This window comes from Mustela erminea, chromosome 21, assembly GCF_009829155.1.
Source record: "Mustela erminea isolate mMusErm1 chromosome 21, mMusErm1.Pri, whole genome shotgun sequence".
NCBI lineage: Eukaryota > Metazoa > Chordata > Mammalia > Carnivora > Mustelidae > Mustela > Mustela erminea.
This window is the reverse complement of record NC_045634.1, coordinates 6,576,875-6,593,478: the sequence shown is the minus strand read 5'-3', so window position 1 is coordinate 6,593,478 and position 16,604 is coordinate 6,576,875. Positions and strand designations below refer to the sequence as shown.

General features: G+C 55.4%; 1 protein-coding gene and 1 pseudogene across 1 annotated transcript in view; one reads left to right on the top strand and one right to left on the bottom strand.

Moving 5' to 3' along the window:
• Positions 1–432: 432 nt before the first annotated feature.
• On the bottom strand, positions 433–3,419 carry LOC116581943 (annotated as a pseudogene).
• An 8,439-nt stretch (positions 3,420–11,858) lies between these two features.
• ADGRA2 (adhesion G protein-coupled receptor A2) overlaps positions 11,859–16,604 on the top strand; it is a 34,375-nt gene continuing 29,629 nt past the window's right edge. Inside the window, exon 1 of the mRNA XM_032329285.1 lies at positions 11,859–12,121. Coding sequence (XP_032185176.1) covers positions 11,859–12,121 — 263 coding nt within the window. The remainder of the gene's footprint in view (positions 12,122–16,604) is intronic.

Here is a 16,604-nt window from a genome sequence, read left to right as displayed (position 1 = left end):
GGAGCTGCTACTGCGGGCAGGCACGCACACCTGCACACGTGTGTGCCTGCTCACACGCGTGTGCACACGCACACACAGCCAAAATGCTTGCTCCGAGACTCTGGCACCAACCAGTCTGTATGGGTTTGACCCCCCACATCTGTACCTCACCAGTCAAATCTCCTCAGGCCAAAGACTTAAGCTTCTTTGTGCTTCGGTTTCCTCCTCGGTAAATAGGGGAGATAATAAGAGCGACTGCCTCCTGGTGTTGTTGTGAAATTTAAATATGATCAAGCGTGCCCTCCCCCGCCCCCCGCCCCCCCCCCCCCCCCCCCCCCCGAGGGCTCAGTCCCTAAGAGCCTGAACCGCTCCATCTCAGCAGGGGTCTCAAGTTCAAGCCCCACGTGGCACTGTAGAGATGATGTAAACATTAAAAATCAAGAACGTGTTTTCTTTCAATGTGACAAAGCAGGGAAAATGCTGTGTACAGAACCTGGCACAAAATAAAGGCTCAGTAAACGCAGGTGCCCCCGCCAGACCCAGCTTGGTTGGGCTTTGTGGCCTTCTCCAGTCTCCATGGAGAAACGGGGTGGAGCTCTGATGGCCAGAGCAGATAAGGACTGTCGGGAAAGCCTCGGCCTTCCTTCACTGATGAAACTTGATCCTCTAAGGCTGAGGAGAAGGGTGACCGTCAGAGAGGCTGCTAAAGCTCCGAGGGCCCACGCTGAGCTCTCCCAGCAGGCATCCCACTGCGCACATTAGGAGGCTGGACACAGAGAGGAGGAAAGGCCCCACTTCCCCTTAATGTGCTGCCCAAATACGGACACCCAAGCCTTCCCCTGCCGTCCCCGTAGCTTTTAACTGAAGACCTAGCTGGGGATGGGGGCATAAAAACAGCGAAATCAGCCCAGAGTGAAACCAAAACTCAATACTCTGGCTCACACTCTCTGGGCGTTGAGACTCTGGTGATACACCCAAACTCCCCAAGGGCAGTCCCCAGGAGGGAGGCCCAGGGAGGGGGCTCCTCTTTCTGCATTTTTCCCAACCTCCCTGTCCATGACCACTGTGGGCCTCCCAGGGCCCCAAGGCTGCTGGCCAGGTCTTGGGTAATAGAGCCTAACCTCCTGACCAGAAGTCTAACCTTGACCTTCCAGGGAGGTTGGGGGGTGGTGCTTTGGTTAGGGTACAAAAAGTGGACAGGAGAGGAAAGGAGAAAGAAAAGAGAGAGAGGAATAGAAGCCCAGGGAGATAAGAGAGACAAAGTCCAGGCCAGAAACCGCCCCCATGGCCAGCTAGACATCCAGAGGACAGCTGCTTCAGGGAATTGGGGTTCCACGCAAATTACAAATCCAACTTGCCAGGCTGCTGATCAGCCTCAGCTGTGTGTTAATGAGGCTCCCCGAAACCAGAGGGGCTTCCCGCATTCTCCAAGAGGGACAGAGTGTGCTGCGGAGACGGGCCGTGGCGTTGGGAGAGGGTGACAGTGACCCAGAGAATCGGGCTTGAAAATGGGCACCTGGGTGGCTCAGTCATGATCCCAGGGTCTTGGGATGGAGCCCCACATTCCACATCGGTCTCTCCGCTCAGGAGGGAGTCTGCTTGCCCCTTTCACTCTCCCTCTGTGCTCTTTCTCTCTCTCTCTTTCATATACATTAAATCTGTAAAAAAGAAAAGGTGAACACAATTTCAAGAACTTTACACTTAAATGAACTAAACCACACAAAGTAATTTCCCCAGGATAAGTGTGGAAGTGAACTAACCTACTTCTATCATCTTTTAAGCCGAAAAAAGATGTTCCAGTCCCACATGGGTCCCTGCTCAACGGGGAGTCTGCTTCTCCCTTTCCCTCTCCCTTTGCCCCTCCCTCTGCTTGTGCTCTCTCTCTCTCTCTAATAAATAAAATCTTGAAAGAAAGAAAGGAAGACAGAAGGAAGGAAGGAAAAGAAAATCTATGGAGAGCCACCGCCCTGAAGGCCACCCACCCCAACCGTGAGGAGCTCAAGTGGACACTTCTTGAAACTGGACCTGCAAAGCTGCCCTCAGACAGGGAAGTCCTCTTGGTACTAAGGCTCCTTCAGTGGTTTCATCCACAAATCCACAAACAGCATAGAACTAAAAGCAGACCGGGGGAGAGCCGCCTCTGGAGAGCTGGTTGGGGAGAATGTTGCTTCCATGCTATTTCATTTCTAACCATATGTGTGTACTACTTTGATAAAAATAATTTTAATAAACAGTGGTGAGGGCTGGAAGCAGGCTTAACTCCGGACAAAGTCTGAGGTCTGCCTTGGCCTGGGCCTCCTGCCACATCCCTTGCAAAGGGAGAGCCAGGTCTGGAGTCTCACCAGCCCCCAGCAGGCCACGTCCCCCTGCATGCCAGGACCCCCAACACTCCGGGCTTGTCTGGATCTCTCCTCCTGCCCAGAATAACAAGAAAAGCCACTAAGTAGCTTTTTGATCCTCTTCTGTTTTCTTCAGGGCTAGGTCAGGCCTACCCTGGGGTGAGAGGGGCACAGATGCGTGAGCCTCCTCGTGGGGTCATCAGCCAGACCACAGATTCACACCTACCCACGCTCACCCATGGTGTGCCAGGTAGCAGGTGGGGCGGGGGCATTGGGGGAGCCGGGGCCCTGTCCAGCTGCGTCGATGAGTCACCCTGTCAGAGCACAGAGAGGAGTGAGGCCAAAAGAGGCCTCTCCAGCCCCGGCACACATGTGCACACATATGCACTCACGCACGGTCACACGAACGCACGCACACATGTCATTTAATCTGTCTGAGGCCCATGTGAGAGAGTATAGCAGCCGCGTATGGGACAGTGGTAAGGACTAAAGGACATACAGCTGACCCTTGAACAACATGGGGGGTTCGGGGCACTGACGCCTCCCTGCACAGTCGGAAATTGGAGTATAGCTTTGGATGCCCCAAACGCTTAACCGCTACGAGTGGTTGACCAGAAACCTCACCGATAACATCAGCAGTCACTGAGCACACAGTGTGTGTGTTATATGTAGTATGTATGTATTCTTCCAATAAAGTCTGCTAGCAGAAAGAACATGTTATTAAGAAAGTCATAAAAAAGAGAAAAGACATTTACTGTACCGTCAAAAACCCACAGAGAAGTGCGCCTGCACAGGTCCAACCCGCGTGGTCCAGGGGCCGGCTGTAAGCACAGGCACCCTCAGGGCCTTAGCACCTCAGTGAAAACATCCCTCTCGCCCTCCTCCTCCCGCTCTTCCTCTACACCCTTGACATCGCACGTCCACGCGCCTTCGTAAAAAACGTGGCCCCGGTCACCTGCTCTTCCCTCCACGGCCCCCTCTGCCCCCCACACACACACTCACATATGCTCTTCCGGCCTGCGTGGCCTGTCCTCCTTCTGGGATGGTCGGACCCCAGCAGGGCTCAGGGAGAGAGGGGTGTCCCCCTGTCACCAGCCTCATCCTCTCCAGGGCCTCTGGGGAGAAAAGACAATGGCTGGAGCGGTTCTTCCGGGGGAGGGTGGGGAGCGGGGGCCTAGAAGAAACAGGTCACAGACCCCCAAGAACCACGAAACTGGATGGGAAGCGAGGCCCTGATGGGCTGGACTACGTCAGCCCCCCCAGAAAAGGCCTTCCCTCTGTGACCCGACAAGGCTGTGAATCAAGAGGCTTCTGGAGACCTGATTCGTCTGCAAGACCCTGGGCAGGAGAGACACACCCTATCGCCCGAGCTCAGAGGAGCCTGGGAGCCTCCAGAGGCGCCTCGGGCCTGCCAGAGAGAGGAAGGGGTTGGAGGAGAGCCCTCGCCCCTCTGCCACCAGCCCCCCTTCGCTGCCTCACACAACACAGGTCTCTCTGTCTAAGGCACCAAGCCTTCCCCGCCCAGGCTTAGGGAAGCTCTCTGCCTCCTCTTCGCCTGGCTGATGCCTGCTTATCCTCCAGACCGGCCTATCCACTCTCCCTCCAAGATGCCTTTCCTGGTCCCCAGTGGAAACTACCGTCTCTCTGTCCCCCCATTATTCCACTTAATGGCCCCCTTCCCTTCACACACGTTCACCCACGTCACAATTTGTCATTATAGAGCCACTCGTGCCCTTCTCTGTTCAGTCACAGCCTCCCCTGAGGACGGCAACCACAGCTTTGTTTTGTTTCGGTTTTTTTCACCACCGTATACCCAGCACCCGGCCCCCAGTGATGGGCCGAACTTGATTTTCTCCCCCAATTTGATCCTTCCTGAGGCATCTCCCGCTTAATAAATGGTGACTCCATTCTTCTCACCGCGGAAGCCCAACACCTAGGGGGCCGATCTTTCTCTTTCTCTCACCGAAACACAGTAGACGCACAATACTATTATTAGCTTCGGGCGGACAACACAGTGATTTGACATTACGCGGTGCTGGGGGTCATTCTTGACAAACTCTTCTCACACCCCACTTTCAGTGTGTCAGGGAATCCCGTCGGACTCGCTCTCTGCCCACACCCAGCCTCCAACCTCTTTCCGCCTCCTTCGCCACGCCCCCTGCCCAAGGGGCCATGGCATCGCCACGGCCCGGCCTCCTAGCTGGCCCCTCGCCCCCCCAGGCCCGTCCTCCTCCACGTTCAGAATAGAATTCAAAGCCCTTCCCAGGGTCATCAGTACCCTGGGTGATGGGGACATGAAGGTGAAGGGCACTGTGCCCACACTGGTCCCCAGCTCTTCCTCGAGGGAGCACGGAGAGCGCCCACCCACCTCGCTGCCGCTGCTATTCCCCCTGCATGGAATGCTCTGTCCCCCCAAATCCACAGGACCTGCTTCCTTCCGGACTCTGCTCAAAGATCACCTTGTCCAAGAGGTCTTCCTCATTATGCTTTATTTCCTTAAGCGGCTTAATTTTGCTTCATTGATCTCCTCCCCACTTACCAGGCTGTATGGATGTGTTCATTTACATATTATCTGTCACCCTCTGCGATAACGTTCCTGTCGTGAAACCAGACTTTCTCTTGGTTTATCGCTGTATCTTCAGCGCCAGAAACAGTATCTGGCACATAGTAGAGGCTCCATAAATGTGGCTTAAATGAATGACTAAGACTCCAGTAGCACTTTGTTGAACAAATTAAGTAAGTGTCTTTTCTATTTGTTGGGCACTAGAATAGGCTGGAAATCATAGAAATTAAAGAATTCCCTCCTCTGGTTCCCTCTGGGACGTTACAGGCTAATGAAAGAGTCAGATACTTAAACAATGAACTCTGAGAGAGGACAGAACTAAGTAGGTACTATTAAAAAAAGGAGACTCAGCTGACTACATTTGAAGATCTAATTGGCTTTACTCACTGATTCATGAATCACTCAGCGTCCCATCTAGCAACGGGGCTCCTTGATGCTGCACAAAACCGAAGGCTTGTACAGGCAGAAGTGGGTGGGAAAAGGAAGTTCCTAGCAAAGAGTGGGTTGGTTCAGACCAGATCTCCCTCCTTTGGGAAAGGGCTGGGGTCTATCAGTTAGATTACCTCACTAGTGCTGACAAGGTCATTCCAGACTGACTGGTTAAAGGTCAGATTTCTGGGGGGAGCTGAGACTAAAATTAGGCGTGGTATTAAGTCTTGGTTTGCTGATGTGGGGCTTACCACAAGTGACTCCATTTTGGATCTGCTGTTTCTTTTTTTTTAAAAAAGATTTTATTTATTTATTTGAGAGAGAGACAGTGAGAGAGAGCATGAGCGAGGAGAAGGTCAGAGAGAGAAGCAGACTCCCCATGGAGCTGGGAGCCCGATGCGGGACTCGATCCCGGGACTCCAGGATCATGACCTGAGCTGAAAGCAGTCGTCCAACCAACTGAGCCACCCAGGCGCCCCGGATCTGCTGTTTCTTTTTCAACAGCACCAATAAGAAAAAACAGCAGCAGGCCCTAGGGGAGGAGCCTGGCCTAACATTTAGTGAGTCCTTGTGTGTGCTAGGCTGGGGTGTTCTCGGTTCTCCACTGTGTGTGCTACAGTTTCGTGGAACAAGCCCCACAGGTTAAGGGCTCGGTCCCTCCATTTCAGGTGTCAGCTGGGAGTCTTGGGCCCCCATACTTGGGCTGGACAGGCTGTCAATCCCAGCCTCCCATGATCCCTTCTTTGGTTTCAGTAACTTGCCACTATGGCTCACAGGACTCGGGAAAACACTTTTCTTACCTTAGCGGGTTTATTTTGAAGGATTCAAACCAGGAACAGCCAAATGGATGAGAGGCATTGGACAAGGTATGGGGAAAGGGGACGGAGCTCTCATGCCCTCTTCCGGTGTGTGGTCCTCCCAGCCCCAGTGATGTGTTCGCCAACCTGGAAGCACTCTGAGTCTCACTGCTGGAGTTTTTATAGACCTCAACCTCTAGTGCCCCTGTCCCTTTCCGAGGCAGAGGCCAGCATCGACAAAAGTTCCAATCCCCCCAATCACTAAGTCATTCTGGTGACCAGCCCCATCTTGAGGCTACCTAAGAAGCCCAGCTTCAGTCATTAGCATAAGCTCAGGTGTGATGAAAGAGGCTCCTGATTAACAAAAGACACTCCTATCTCTCAGGAAATACTGAGGGTTTGAGGAGCTGTGGGTCAGGAACCAGGATGAAGGGCAAGTGTATTTTCGTGTTATACCACATAGGCATCATTTAGGTACACCTGGTGACATCAGTACAATTCTCTGAAGTAAATACTATTTTTTATCCTCCATTTCACAGATGAGAAAACGGAGACTTTGGAAAATTAAGTGATGTGCCCCAAGTCACGTGATCCATAAGCTAGAGAATGAGGATTTAAAACCAGCGGCAGAGTCCAGGCCCTCAGTCACTGAACTTGAAGTGCAGGAGGCAGTCTGTTATGTGGGGGAATGTGAGTAGATTTCGCTTCAAGGGTGAGTCCAATTTTATTAGACACAGAGATCATGGCCACTTGCTGTGGGAGTGCCTAAATTATGCCCAGGTACCTAACATGTGGTAAAAATCTGGTCACCAAAGGGAAGCCCTTGCAGGCCCAAATATTTATCTAGGTAGTTTTTCACACAAAAAAATTTTTTTTAAGATTTCATTTATATGAGGTAGAATGAGAGAGAGAGAGAGAGAGAGAGAGAGTGTGTGTGTGTGTGTGTGTGTGTGTATACAAGCATGGGGAGAGGGAAAAAGCAGGATCCCCACAGAGCAGGGAGCCTCAGGTGGGGCTTGATCCCAGGACCCTGAAATCATGACCTGAGCCGAAGGCAGACACTTAACCTACTGAGCCACCCAGGTGCCCCAGCTTTTCACAGTTCTTATTCATTCCTTCTGGTTGAAGCAGGAGGGTTTCTCCGTCATGAATATCCTGTGTGAATGTTCCAACAGGACAGGCAACTCAGCACTGTCCCCAGAGGAAGGTACAGGACAGAGAAGAGGACAGAGAGCCCAGGGGACTGCCATCCTGGGAGGGAGTTATAGGTTGGGGGGTGGGCGGAGGTCACAGGTTCTATGCCTCCATAGTGTCTGTATAAGCTAATGGAGCCCTGGAGAAATGTCATATTTGCATTGCCAACCCAATTATGGGCCATAATCTCCTCTACTACTCTCCTGGGTCTAGGATCCTGCTTCTGAAAGGTAACAAGGCACAGAGGGAGTTAGAAAACCTAAGAATTCATGGGGCACCTGGGTGGCTCAGTGGGTTAACTGTCTGCCTTCGCCTCGGGTCATGATCCCAGGATCCTGGGATGGAGCCCCACTTTGGGCTCCCTGATCAGCGGGAGTCTGCTTCTCCCTCTTCCGCTGCCCCTCCCCTCGCTTGTGCTCTCTCTCACTCACTCTCTACCTCAAATAAATAAATAAAATCTTAAAAAAAGAAAAAGATGGGGTGCCTGGGTGGCTCAGTTGCTTGGCTTCTGCCTTCGGCTCAGATCGTGATCCCAGGGTCCTGGGATGGAACCCCACATCGGGTTCCATGCTCGGCAGAAGACTGCTTCTCCCTCTCCCACTGCCCTTGCTTCTGTTCCCTCTCTCGCTGTGACTCTCTCTGTCAAATAAATTAAATCTTAAAAAAAAAAAAAAAAAAAAAAAAAACACAAACAAAAAAAACAAATAAGGAAAAGAAAACCTAGAATTCAAAGGTGAACAACCAGGATGGGGCCCCCAGACAGCTGGGGGGAGAGAGTAGCACGTGGGGCTAGGACATGCTAGCTCCTGCCGGTTCCGTCTTTAGTCACTCCTTCATTCCTTCTAGCTGAGCACCGAGGCTCCTTTGGAAAGTTTCTGGCACCCTTGATCCTGTTAGACTAGGGGAGGGAGTCCTTCCTGGCTCTACAACCAGCTATGGTTTGTGAGTGGACATCTATAGAGATTCTGCCCAGAAAGGGCCAGGTAATCAAAACGAGAAAACTTCAAGGAGAGGTGAACTTTGGAGGGAGTTGCTGAGAGCCCATCTACAAATTACAGAGCATTGTAGTTAAAAATTTGGACTCTGGAGTGCAGAGGTTCAGATCCTGACTTTATTACTTTCTAGCTTGTAACCTTGGACTACTAAGGGGCATCTTCACGCCTCCATTCCCTGTGGGCTAAAACAGTCATCCTCATCCTGTTGGAAGGACTCAATGAGCAATTTCTTGTAAAAGGTGGTCGACAAATGCGTGGCACATAATAACCACTCAGTGGCCATTAGCTCTCCTGTGCATGTCCTCCTGTGGTAGCTCTGGTCTGCTCCAGGCTTGGAGGGAGGGGGCACTGACCATTACCCTGGCCTTCCACTCTCAGCTGCTCCTAATGGAGAGGCTAGTCTACCAATGGGGTAAGAAGCCCCAGCTCCTCCTTGAGAAAGAGGACTGGATGAGCATTGCAGCTGGGGGCAGAGAGAGTTTGGCTAAGCAGCTAGAACCTAGGAAAGACAAACTTCTTTTGAGAGAGGCAGACCGGACGTGAGCCCCCAGATACTTAAGGGAATAATGATGGTTTAGTAGAGTCAGGTGGGTTACTCTTCTGCCCTACATGGGACTAAACTTTTCGTAAGCCCCCTCTCTCTTGCTTCAATAGGACCATTTCAGCCTCCTCTCTATTATCATGGCACCTTATCCCTACTCGATTAAAGAGCTTATCACATTATCAGGGAGTATTTAATTGGCCAAACTCCCTAGCCAGATTTCTTGAGATTGGGACTAAGTATGAGTTCTCCTTCAGAGGCAAACAAACTTCCAAAAAAAAAAAAAAAAAAAAGGGATGTTCCTGTGGGCCACTCATCTTTCCCACCCGGAGCCTCTGAGGACAGATAAACCAGGGAGCTTCCTGTAGGAAAAGCTTTGAAGGGCTCAGAGAAAAGAGCTCTTGAAAAGCAAATGAAAGGTAAATCCTCCTGGCTCTTCACTGTTTGTGACTCAGTTTCCTCATCCACACTCATAAAATGGAAAATAACTCCCACTGCATTCATTTCTCTAGGTGGGTAGAGAAGCCAAATGTGATGACATACAGGAGAGGACAGCGTTTTATTCTTTTTTTAAAGATTTTTATTTATTTATTTGACAGAGAGAGAGAGCTCCCACAAGCACGGTCAAGCGCAGCACAAGCAGGGGGAGGGGAAGAGGGAGAAGGAGAAGAAGGCTCCCCACTGAGCAGGGAGCCCTTGCAGAGCCCAACGTGGGGCTCAATCCCAAGACCCTGAGACCATGACCCAAGCTGAAGGCAGACACTTAACCAACTGAGCCACCCAGGGGCACCAGGACAATGTTTTATAAATGTCTCCAGGCAACACCTCCTTCCCCCCTTGGGGAAGTTTTGCCTCAGTTAAATGTCCTTTGGCCTCTGTACAGCTCACAGAGTGTGTGTCCCGGGGCAATTCCTTTCCAGACTTTTGGGAGTCTTCATTTAGCAAAAAGAATTGACAAAAAAAGCTGCGTGACCTAGGCCGGAGGCCTCTCCTCCTCCTCTCTGAGAAGTTTCCCTTGTCCAGCAGCAGGAGAGTTGAATGGCAGACCCTGCCTATAGCCGTGCCTCCGTCTCGACCCTTCCAAAGGAATGCAGTCTCAGCCTGCCTGCCGCCTACAGAGGGCTCCTGCTGGGGAGTCCATTCCCCTTCTCTCTTACTCCATTTGCAGTCACTATTTATTTATCTTTGGAAGTTGCAGGAACCAGAGCCTGCAGCCTGGAGAGACTGGTGGAGCCGGAGAGGGAAAGTGAAGAAGCCAGTGTCTGGGCCCAGTGTCTGCCTCTGACAGGGAGAGAAGGCGCTGCAAAGGGAGGTGGGAAATTGGACCGAAAGGCCATGGTGCTGGAAAAGGTGCCACACACACTGGCAGGGCCAAGACCACAGAAAGGAGGTGGCAGTTAGTGACCTTCTTTGGCGATACAGTGAATCATGAGGAATAGGAGTTCTGCCCAGGGATCCTCCAACCCAGGCAGCCTGTTCCTCAGTAGCAAAGGGTCTGTTAAGGTCAGAAAAGGCAGAGTTTGTGGGGAAACTGAGGAAGCAGACATACTAGGTCACACTTCTTTTTCCCTCTGTCCCTAGCCCCATTCCCTGCTTGCATCACAGTCCATCTAGGATCCTCGGGCAACTTTCATTCCCATGCCCCTTTGCCAAGGTCAGATACTTCCCAAAGCCACCATCCCTCTGCTTCTGGAAACTGAGTGCCCCCTATCTTCCACTCACTCCTCCAACTACCACAACTGACATTCATAAATTAGGCACACAGAGCCCCATGTTGACCCCAGAGATTAGATACTCCAAGACATTAGAGGCTGTATCCAAAGTCAAATAGAGCCATCTAGAATGAAGCCCTCCTGACTCACAGGCAGTGCTCTTTCCACACCCTGGCCCAGATCCCTGCTTTTCTTCCCATTTCCCTCATTCCCACTGCTTCCTAAACACACACACACACACACACACACACACACACACCGGGATATGGAAAAGGTCAGAGGCCAGATCTAGCCTGTTGCCTTGGCCTTTGACCCCTCCGTGGCCGAGGGACATGCACCCCCCGCTGGGCGAGGTCACTGGCAGCAGACGAGGGTCTGCGCCTTCCTAAGTATCCTGCAGTGGCCGGAGCAGGACTGTGGGAGGGAGAGCAAGCTTACAGAGGCGCCCCTCAGGTCAGGGGCCAAGGGAAGCCTAGTGTCAGGGCGAGCAACGCCAGGGTGGTGAACAAAGTTCAATCCCAACCCCAGACGGGGAGCACCAGCCATCTCTGGCCAAACCCGCAAGTCAATAGAGGACCCAGAACATAGGGGTGCGGGCTGGATGAGCAAGAGCGAGGGAGAGTTTTGTGGAAAGTGGTGGTGGTTGGCTTTGAGGGCTGAGATGGGTTGTGGTGAGGCAGAGTCCCGGCGGGGAAGGGGGACGGCGCGGGAGGGAGAAGCAGTGTAGGCTCAGGGCGAGTTCGGGGACGCGCGGGGCCTTAAGTCTCCTGGCCGGCTCTCGCTCGGGGGAGGGCAGCTGAGTGGCTGCGTAGCGGAAGGCGCTAGGGCCTCGCGGCTGGCGAGCTGGCGAGGGGAGGGCGCCCTCTCGGGAGGGCGGGCGGGGGCTGGCGGCGGCGGGAGCGGCGCCGCGCCGAGCTGCCTCCATCCATGGCACGGAGAGGCGGCGGCGGCAGCAGCAGGAGCCCGGCGCGATCCGCTAGGTTCCAGATCAGCGCGGAGCGAGCAGGCGACGCGGAGGGGCCCGGCCTCGGGCGGCCCGGCAGCACAGCGCAGAGACTCGGGCCGCGCCGCCGGGGGCCGCCCGCGCCGCGCTGACAGCCGCGCCCGCGTCCTCCCCGCCGGGGCGCTCGCCGGACATGCCCCCGGGGCGCGGCGGCGGGGATCCCGGGGCTTGCCTCCGCCCAGGGCCCCCCGCCCCGCCCTCGGACGCCCCGGGCCCCCGCTGAGCACGCCTCCCGCAAGCCCAGGTCCCTCTGGCCGGCGCACAGACGGGCCCCAGAGCTGTGGGTCCCCGCGGGGCGATGGGCTGATGGGCGCCGCGGGACGCAGGATGCTGGGGGCGCCAGCGCGCCTGCTGCTGCCGCTGCTGCCGTGGCTACTACTCCTGGCGCCCGAGACCCGGGGTGCGCCCGGCTGCCCCGTCCCCATTCGCAGCTGCAAATGCTCGGGGGAGCGGCCCAAGGGGCTGAGCGGCGGCGCCCCCAACCCGGCGCGCAGGAGAGTGGTGTGCGGCGGCGGGGACCTTCCGGAGCCTCCCGAGCCCAGCCTTTTGCCTAACGGCACCGTCACCCTGTGAGTACCCCACTCGGACGGCGGGCCCGAGCCCCGACGAGGGGGCGAACGGAGACAGGACGGGAGGGGCGGAGGAGGGGGACCGGGACGTTGCCGCCACTTCGGAGACTCGGGGACAGGCCTGAGTCCAGGCGCCGAAAAGGGAGGCTTGGAGAAGTGCGGGGAGCTTTAGGGCTCCAGGGGTGTGGAGGGAGGAGGGGGCTTCGGGGGCCGGCTGCGCCTGAGAGAGAGGCACCGCGGGCGCCCACTCACCTGCACAGGTGAAGGGAATGCGCGCCGGCGGGACGCCCACGCCCCTTGACTTTCCAGCCTGCGCTAGTGTTGCAGACTTCGGGGACCTGAGTGGGTGGGCTGGGGGAAGGCTCAGGAAAGATCGACGCCCTCGGCCTCAAAGGTGGCTGCGGCCGGTTGTTACCTCCGCAGATGCGTCCTTGGTTGGACTGGAGGAGTCTCCCGGGTTCACCCCGCGGGCTTGGCTCCTCCCGGGGCGGGGGAGGGCACCCCATCCACAGCCCCCCCCCACCCCCGAGCCTGCCAGCCCCACTTCCAGCCGGTCTCCATAGGGCGGGTGCGGGCGGGAGTTGTCGGAAAATCTGTCTTTGGGATTGCGGCGCTTCTGGCCTGAATGAGACCCCGGCGGCACGGTTCGACTCGGGCCCCTCTCCCTCCGCGCGCATCTGTGAAGTGAGCTGTACACCGGGTCCCGCACCCCGCCCTCTTCTTTGCCTCCTCTGGGTATAACACCAGCTTTGGCTGTTAATCGATTGACTTCTTCGCTACCAAGACTGCGAAGAAAGAAAACCGGCCGAGGGGGAGGCGGCTGCCTCCCGGCCTCCTTCCGTCATCCCGTTTCCTTTCTCAGTCCGGGTGCGTACTGAGCCCCTGCCTGCGAGCGCGGCCCAGTGGCGCCGCACCCCGACCCCACCCCAAGCCTCCCCGATGGAGGGCTGAAGCCTCCGCGACCCCAGCCCGCCGCGGCGATTTCCTGCTCCGACCACGTGCTCCCAGCTCCACGCACGCCGCGGAGTGGAGGGTCCGGCCCGAGCGGCCCGTGCCTTTCCTGTCCCGGACCCAACCTGCGAGCGCTTCCCCTTTCCTGTCTTCCTGACCCCGGTGGCAAGCGTTTCCCCACCGCCCCTTGCCCAGACTTGGGGCTGGCTCACAGTCTATCCTGATTGTGTCCAGAACAATACAGTCATGCCTCTGGTTGGGTGAGTTCAGAGGCTGCCGGCTTCCTGACAGGACACGACTGGTCAGCCTCTGACGTTGGCGGCCTGGCCTGCATTTTCCCCAGCTGGGGTGTGTGAGTGTGTGTGTGTGTGTGTGTGTGTGTGTGTGTGTGTGTGTGTGCAGGCACGCTGAGTGTATGTGTGTGCATTAGGGGGGTGGAGGCAATGTGTCTGCTCTCTCCCACGTCCCAGCAGCAGCTCTGGGATATGGTGGTGGCCTGGGAAGGCAGCTAGGGGGGCTCAGTCCTGGTCTCTTTGATTGTCCACTGGTGTTGAAGGGTCCAGACAGGCCTGTACATTCCCCAGCGCACTCAGATTTGGAGGAGAAATATGCTTGCTGTGTGGAATGGTTGGGCCCCTGTCTCTGTGAGCCCCTGCTGGGCCATGATAACTTGGTTCAAGAGAGGGGTGTGTGTGTGTGTCTACTCGATCTTGTGGTTGTACTCACACACATATGTGGGACACCATCTCTCTGTGTGTCTGCTTGTTGGGATTAAGGAATCCACACATACTGAAGGCAGAAAAGAGGGGGAAAACATTAAAAGGTGGTTTTGCAGTACATCTTAGAATGATTTGGTAACTAATGCTTTCCAGCCATAGCTAATTCCCATCGACGCCACTCCAAGGAGTGAGCACAGCCAACCCTTGGTGAGAATATACTGTGACAGGGTGTCAGCTAGATCACCTTCCCAACCCAAACTGCTCCCAGAGGAAGGGCCCCTTCCTTGTCCCAGGCCTCTCACCCAGCTGGGTTAAGATACCTTCCAAAGGAACAGCCAACACCTTACCACCACCACCACCACCACCACCACCAGCACCCCGCTACGCCCCTGCAGCCTAGCTGGGCATCCCGACAGCAACAATAGGGAGGGCCCTAGAAGCTTCGGAGAGCCCGCTGGCCCCTCAGCCTGGAGTATGCCTGAATCCCAGCCACAGACATATTTCTTGGGCTCCCTCCAGGCTCCACCTAAACTGACCCTGATTGCTGGGCCTGGGTTCTCTCCCCAGGGCTCAGCCCCTCCAGCGTACCCATCCCTACCCAGCATGCCTCTTTTTTTTTTTTTTAAGATTTTATTTATTTATTTGACAGAGAGAAATCACAAGTAGTCGGAGAGGCAGGCAGAGAGAGAGAGAGGGATGCAGGCTCCCTGCTGAGCAGAGAGCCCAATGCGGGACTCGATCCCAGGACCCTGAGATCATGACCTGAGCTGAAGGCAGCGGCTCAACCCACTGAGCCACCCAGGCGCCCCCCCAGCATGCCTCTTGAGGGAAGAAGGAAGAGACATGCTAGGAAGGGACTTCAGCCTGGCAGCAAAACAGGAGGCCAGGAGTTTGAGCACTTTCTCCACACCTTCCCAGACTCCTCCTCCTTACTCTTTGTGTTTCTACACAGATTTCCCGGTGCCATCTTTCTGTCTGTCACCTGGTGGAAACAACAGAACTTTCACAGATCAATTTTGCACCCCCTGGCTTTATCTCCTTCCTCCTCCCCTCTTTTCCTCCGGAATGGGCCACCCAGTCCCAGTCCCCTTCACAGCCCACCCTGCTTGCTTGGGTCCTCAGGGACCCAGGACTCCACCTTGGAAAGCCTGGTAGGCTCCAGCGCTGGGACTCTTCAGGCCAAGAAGTGCTAGAAAAGGTGCCTGTCTGCAAGGAGCCTCTTGTCTCTGCTCAGAGAAAGCTTCCAGGCAGTTCTGGGGGCAATTCCGTGACTAGTCCTGTTTACTGCACTGAAAGCCCTTCCACCCTATTATCCCACTTTCTGCCTTCTGTTTTTGTAGACTTTGTGCCCCCTCTCCCCACCCTTTGCTTTTTCCCCTTCTAATGGATCTTTATTTGCAGTTTTCCAGGAAAGCAGAACTCTTGGCTCCCTTCCTGATCCATCTGTCCCACCCCTCAGCTCGGTCTGCAGTCCTGCAGCTGAGGGGGGTCTGCAGTCCATGCTCCTGTCCAGAGCAGGGGCCTTTCTGACTCACCCCCAAGGGGAAAGGTCTCATAGGAGATGGTGAATTTTGGGGAGAGCCTAGGTACGGGAGGGAGATGAAGACCCCTGTGAACCCCCCACCCATCCCTGGACAGCAGCTGATGGGGCTCCCCTTCTGCTTCTCTGCTCTGGGAGTGAGAGGAAGAGGGAGGGAGATAATAAGGAATTCTAGGAAAGGACTGATAATAGGTAACTCCAAAAGGAAATCGCCTACAAGGACCTTCGGGGACATCCGAGCAGCCTCTCAGAGGATCCCAGCCAGGGTCGTAAATTCCTAGACCAGCTGCACTGAAAAGGCCCTCACAGATCAGCAAATCCAGCCCCTGCGTCTTGGTCTTAGGGCTGAGCAAACTGAGGCCAGGAGGGGAGGGCCTGGTGTCCTGACCCTAGATGACGCCAGGAGCAGCTGGTTGGGTTATCTTACACTTCTCTTGGGTGAGGGACTTGCTGTTCACCTGGCTGGACTTGGGACCCAAGGGACACAAAGCCACTTTTTAAAAAACCCAGTTCCTTCCCAGCAGAACCAAGGCCCTTTTGACCGGGGAACATTCCCAGGCTGGGTGGAGAGGAGGCAGGCAAGGTACAGGTCGTTCTGGATTCTCCCAGAACCCACAAACCCTTGTCCGCTTCGCCTCTCCTTTCTGGGGCAGGAGCTGCCCACCACATCAGCAGCCCACACAGGGGAGAAGGGGCGATTGCCATTCAGATGCAGCTAGTGGTGGCCAGATCCTTTCGCTGGGGTTTGAGGGTCTCTAGAGACAGCATGGGGTGAAGGCGAGGCCCTTTCACTGCCCCTGTGCTTGCTCCAGCCTCAGGAAACTGGTTCTCGAACACAGATCTCCCTCTGGACTGGCCCCTCCCCTCAGTGCCCCTCACCCCAGCTGCCAGGATCCAGTTAGGGGAGTTGGGGGCAAAGTGTGCCAACTGCCTTGCACATAGCCTGAGGGGAGTGGAAAGATGCTGGCTGGAGGGGCGGGTCCTTGCCAGCTTCCCCACCCCCTTCTCTTCCACCCTCTTTCCCCCATATGGTTCTCATAAGGTCTGGGCTCAGAGACAGCAGCCAGAGGAAGTGGCTGTGTACAGAGAGCTTTTGTGCAGGAGAGGAGGGGGAGGGGGAGAGAGCGGAGCGAAAGAAGGAAAGAAAAGAGGGAAGAGGCTGAGGATGGAAGGTGGGAGGCAGCTGGGAGACTGGGGCACACCGCCTTACCCTCCTCCTGAGGCTGGGGCTCAGCTGCAGCACGCCCAGTGGGGACTCCTCACCCCGCCTGCG